This window comes from Neltuma alba, unplaced genomic scaffold (genome assembly GCF_004799145.2).
Source record: "Neltuma alba isolate B1F8T4 unplaced genomic scaffold, ASM479914v2 tig00011202_pilon, whole genome shotgun sequence".
Classification (NCBI taxonomy): domain Eukaryota; kingdom Viridiplantae; phylum Streptophyta; class Magnoliopsida; order Fabales; family Fabaceae; genus Neltuma; species Neltuma alba.
Window position 1 is genome coordinate 111151 of NW_021635926.1, and position 5863 is coordinate 117013.

At 35.3% G+C, this 5863-nt stretch overlaps 1 protein-coding gene across 1 annotated transcript; it reads left to right on the top strand.

Moving 5' to 3' along the window:
- Positions 1 to 2707: 2707 nt before the first annotated feature.
- LOC114762236 (ABC transporter G family member 9) lies at positions 2708 to 5603 on the top strand. Its single transcript, XM_028951701.1, has 4 exons — positions 2708 to 2788; positions 3139 to 3934; positions 4519 to 4847; positions 4938 to 5603. Exons 1-4 carry the CDS (start codon positions 2708 to 2710, stop codon positions 5601 to 5603), a joined length of 1872 nt encoding a protein of 623 aa, XP_028807534.1.
- Positions 5604 to 5863: the final 260 nt, after the last annotated feature.

The following is a 5863-nucleotide window of genomic DNA, read 5'->3' on the forward strand; positions in this document are numbered from 1 at the left end:
GTCTACGTATATACCTACCCAGTGAGTGAATTTTATCTCCTGATTAATCAATGTAAATATATATGTCAACATAAAATATCAAAATCATGGAGAGCTGTATTAATTATGCGCCGCAATAAATAATGACTTTACCTTTAGTTTTATTTAGATTTTCAAGCATTTTTATCACGTGTGCTTTGTGCAATTTTATTTTTATTAGTTCAATATTTCTTCACAATTTCTGATAGGATTAAATATTAGAAAGATACATGAAAAAAACAAAGTACATGATGAGGTCTCAAGTAAGAGATTTTGTTACTGCAAGATCCCTTAAAAGTTAAAATGTTCAAATTAGTTTCAAGTTCCAAGGAATCTATAGGCATTTGTAAATTGACCATTTACGATTTGAGATTAATTTGAATATTTGAACGGACCTTGCATAATGAAACTTCTTACTTGAAACCTGAAAGTAATTTTTCAGGAAACTTTCAAATTATTATATGCATTGAAAATATATATGATTTATTTAAAATATAAACAAACTACTTAAACGGATCCATTATATTCCTTTTTTTTTTTCCCCAATTGAAGATCTATAATTAAAGCAAGCGTAATTACACATAGACTAGGAAGGTAAAAAATTACACAGAGATCAGATTAGGGAACTTACGTGACTAAGCGGGCATGGGTTTGGCATGGCATAAAGGCACACGGCTTTGAAAATGTAATTGTTTGCTTGCACGCACTCACCGCATTATTCATCAGCTTTTCATATTACATCACGTTTTGCTTATTTATGTTTATTTATCCACTAATTAACCAAGTTTCTTTTATCTTCTTTTGTTATTTTGGTCACATTCACATCTCTTCAATGAAAACAAATAATGAATGTGTACTTTTAAAACTAATGAAGCTGGATGCGAATCAATTTATTGATGAAAAGTTTACCTGATAATGTGGGCATGTGGCTACCTTGACGAGGTGGTAGCCATATTGTTAATTTAATGCTCTGCAAAGTAATAGTTTAATTAATCCTGAAATTAATTATGGAATGGTTCATTTCGAGAGTCTCTCCTCTAAACCGGCTTTTCTTATCATTTAAAGTGAACACCCTTAAAATGATGCGAGGATTAGACATAAACCACAATTCACAAGCAAAGCATGCTAGTTATTAATATCATATAAATAAAAATTTCGTACATATGTGTGAAAATGCCATGATTTTTTTTTTCTTTTTGGCTTTTTAATGTGTTTGGATTGTCCTATTCACTCTCTCTTTTTTTTTTTGTGGATAGATTGTTCTCCCGTTTTCTTATAATAGTTCCTTTTATGCTTTCTAAAAATCACTTGATGAAATAAGGCCTATTCCCCAAGATGCATATGCTTTTAGCGTCTATAATTTTACGAATTTTATATAATTACTATAATACTTTATCATTACATTTTCTAAGAAAAAGCATTTTTTATCTGCTATAAACTAAAACATATTATTTTAATTTATTTTATATATTAAATAAGTATTATTATTCATGCGCATGGTAATACCAACGGGATTATCTATGAATTGTTTAGCAGTACAATTTTCTGCGGGGAGAATCCCATTTAAATATAACCGCAATACTAAAATTTTTGAATTAGACCTACACTTTGAAGAAATCTCTAATCAGGTCAAGAGGCCTGATTAGGAATTCATAAATATTGTTAAAAGTCTAGAATACCCCTCTATAATTATAATATGATTTTTTTACTTTTATATTTTTTTTTCCTCACAAAGTCTTTTCTTGAGATTTTCTTTTTGCCGGATTTTCCTGAAATTTGAAAATAATAAATCTTTAGTAGATGATAGAAAATTACAATACAGTCCTTGATTCATATTAATAACTACTCTAATACCATCATCAATGTCATAGTGTAGGTAACTGATAGATTTTAATTTTGAATGGGTTTAACTACTGCTTGATTTTAATATTGATCCATCCTCCAAATATTTTATACACACACATACAATTTTTTTTATTGAACTCGTATATGTTTTTAATAGAACACGCTTACATTTTAAGAGTGAAAAACTTACTCAGACAACAAACTTTTTACAGATTTTAGATTGAGGATAGTGTTATAATTTATTATTTTCATATTTTAAGAAAAAAATTCACAAGGGAGAAAAATATATAAGTATCAGCTCATATTTTAATTATAGAGGACATTTTGGTCTTTTAACAATATTCATAAATCTCTAATTAGGCCTTTGGCCTAATTAGAAATTATTCAAAGTGAAAGCCTAATTTCGAATTTCAGTATTTCAAGTAGATTTAAATGGGATTCTCCCTTTTCTATAACATATGTTATTTTTAGGTTATATGTTCCCGTAGTTATTAAATTATATTATAATTAAACATCTTAATAATTTCCATGTAGGCTTCAAGTTTGCTTATTTAACCATGTGTCTATAACAGAACAAATCTCATAAAGCACTGAAAGCGGAAGTGTTGAACCAGAATCTGACGCTTCAAATTATCAGAGATGTATGAATGAAGCCAAAACCCCTACGCCTCTCGTTTTTCTCATATTCACATCACACTGACACACAATCTTTTTGTTCAACATCTATCTTCAATTCTGAATATCCATCTGCAGAATTTATAATTGCGCAATCAAAAAGGGGTTTCGAAAGGTGTCTACGTTAGCTAATTAAAGTGTGTTTGTGTAAAGCAAATGGATCTAAGAGATGCCAGACATTGAGGCTCCAACAACTAACGGATCTGTTCCAGACATTTCTCAGAAGAGGAATCGTCCTGTTACTCTCAAGGTAATCTTATAATTATTACTAGCTCCAGTCATAATTATAAAACCCCGTTTATAGTTTAGGTTGCATAATTAGGAACGGAGGTGGTATATTATTATCAAGCTCTCATATATGTATCCTATTGTAGTATTTTCAAAGTGAACCCTCATCTAAATTAAACACCATGATTAATTAATCAATTCTTTTTTACTCGCTGATATATGAAAATAGATGTCTTGTCTCAAATTGTTATTCATATCAGATACTTTGAATTTCACTGATGAAACAGTCATGTCATGTACCGCCTATACAAAAACCAGTGGATTTTAACCAAGTTACATGTGGGACGAATCTTGTTGTTGGTGCTTATGCAGTTCGAGGATGTTGTGTATAAAATCAAGACCAAGAAACAAGGATTAACAATTTGGAAAAAGGTGAAAGAAGAAGAAAAAATAATCCTCAAAGGAGTGAGTGGCATGATTGAACCAGGTGAAGTTCTGGCCATGCTTGGTCCATCTGGGAGTGGCAAAACAACTCTATTAACGGCCTTGGGAGGCCGGCTCGGAGGAGGGAAGCTTCAAGGGACCATAACCTACAATGGCGACAAGTTCTCTAACTCGATGAAGAGAAACACAGGCTTTGTCACTCAAGATGATGTTCTCTACCCACACTTGACTGTCACAGAAACCCTAGTTTTCACTGCACTCCTCAGACTTCCCAATAGTTTCACCAAACAGGAAAAGATTTTGCAGGCCGAAAGCGTTATAACACAATTAGGTTTAACCAACTGTAAAGATAGCATAATTGGGAACACCCTTTTGAGAGGGGTTTCTGGGGGAGAGAGGAAGAGGGTTAGCATTGGGCAAGAAATGCTGGTAAACCCTAGCTTGCTTTTCCTAGACGAACCTACGTCCGGCCTTGACTCGACCACAGCTCAGAGGATCGTGTCGTGTTTGTGGGAACTAGCCAACAAGGGTAAAACTGTTGTCATGACCATACACCAACCTTCTAGTAGGTTGTATTACATGTTTCATAAGGTTATGTTGCTATCTGAAGGAAGCTCAGTGTACTATGGTAAAGGATCTGAAGCCGTAAAGTATTTTTCTAGTATTGGGTTTTCCCCAGCTGTTGCCATGAACCCTGCAGATTTCCTTTTGGATCTTGCAAATGGTATGTTTGTATTTAGCTGTAATTTCAAAAGATTCAGAACGCCCAGTATATATATGTGGAAATATATGCATCCCTTCTTATTTATGGCACCTCTTCATTCATTCCAATATCTTCTTTTTATTCCATCTTATGATGAGTGATAAAAGGTCTTGTTAGCTTTCTTATCATTTGTTTACAGAATGGCGGTATCCTACTTTAATCTGCAAATGATATGTGTTATGCAGCAACAATGATGACTGATAAGTCTTATTTTGGGAAATAAATTACACGCGCGCACACACGTCTGTGTGTATAAGAGCATTTTGAGGTGTTCTTATCTTGTACAGTAATCTTTTGAGATAAGTTCAACTCAAGCGATGGTACTAGGTATACCCAAGACATTATGAATCTCAGTTGTAACTGTGCATTGTGCCTAATGGTAACACCAGTATTGTCATGTTTGCCTGGCACTAGAGAACTTGGACGAGGCCTGATTGAAACCAAGCATCCCAGTACAAATAATGTGTGTGATTTTTGTCTTAGTTTTAGCACTGAAACTTCTTCTGACCTGATATATACATATACAATTATGTAATTTCTTGTAGGTGTCTACTCCAATGAATCAACAGAACATCATGCTTTAATCAAGAGTAAATTGAAATCCGAATACACGAACCGCATTGAGCCTCAATTGAAAGCAGAGCTTCAAGAGAGAGGCGTCTCTGGTCAAAGTCAGCAAGATCGGCCTCAAGACAGAGAATTTGGGAGGTGGCCTACGACATGGAGCCAGCAATTGTTTGTGTTACTTAGAAGAGGAGTCAAAGAGAGAAGGCATGAATCCTTCTCTGGCCTGAGGATTGCTCAGATACTCATAGTTGCAACTATCGCAGGACTTTTATGGTATAAGTCTGATATATCACACTTGCAGGATCAAGTAATTAACAATCTTTCTCATCTCTTCAGTTCCAAAGAAATATGAATCAAAAGATTCGATCTTGAGGACACTGTCTTGTTGTATTTGCAGGTGGGGCTTCTATTCTTTGTTGTAAGCTTCTGGGGCTTCGTCCCTATGTTCCATGCCATCTTCACCTTCCCTCAAGAAAGAATGATGCTTCAGAAAGAACGATCTTCCGGAACTTACAGACTCTCTTCATACTTCATGTCAAGAATCGTGGGTGATCTTCCAATGGAGCTAGTTCTTCCCACGATCTTCCTTACCATCACTTACTGGATGGCAAGCCTAAAACCCAGCCTCTTAAGCTTCTTCTTCACTCTCCTTAGTCTCTTGTTCGCTGTCCTGGTCTCACAAGGCCTAGGCCTAGCCTTAGGTGCTTTGCTCATGGATCAGAAAACAGCAACCACACTTGGCTCTGTCATCATGCTCTGCTTCATGCTGGCTGGTGGGTTCTTCGTTCAAAATGTGCCAAAGTTTATAGCTTGGATCAAGTACGTGTCTATCAGTCATTACACTTTCAAGCTCTTTGTGGGGTCCCAGTATGGTGTTAGGGACACGTACCCTTGTTCTGAAGGGCAGTGTTTGGTTGCAGATTTCCCTTCTATAAAGCAGATGGGGGTTGGTTTGGAAGGCCAAATTGTGGCTGCACTGGCTTTAGGGGTAATGCTGGTAGCTTATAGACTTTTGGCTTATGCTGCTCTTATGAGGATTGGGGTCACAAAGAAATTGAGTTAGACTTCCCTTTCTGATTCTGTTCTGTGAACCAGAGTTACGTGAGACGATGAACTTGGACATTTTCTGCGGCCTGAGAGAGCGTTTTGGGCCAAAACTCAAAATGGTAGAAAAATTACCAATACCAAAGCATTAATTCTTCTATAACATTAGTTTTTATTGTATAAAATTTATAAATTGGGCCAGGCTGGAAAGTGAAAATTTTGTGAAAAATAACTGGCCTGTGAATATGCTGGGTTGGGGTTTGGTCCGTCTCAGCAAAT

Bases quoted from the DNA above. Each gene is read 5' to 3' on its own strand.
- LOC114762236 (XM_028951701.1), top strand. From the start codon at position 2,708: ATGCCAGACATTGAGGCTCCAACAACTAACGGATCTGTTCCAGACATT. The intron at 2,789-3,138 runs GTAATCTTATAA...GTGCTTATGCAG, and splicing joins ATCGTCCTGTTACTCTCAAG to TTCGAGGATGTTGTGTATAA. The intron at 3,935-4,518 runs GTATGTTTGTAT...AATTTCTTGTAG, and splicing joins CCTTTTGGATCTTGCAAATG to GTGTCTACTCCAATGAATCA.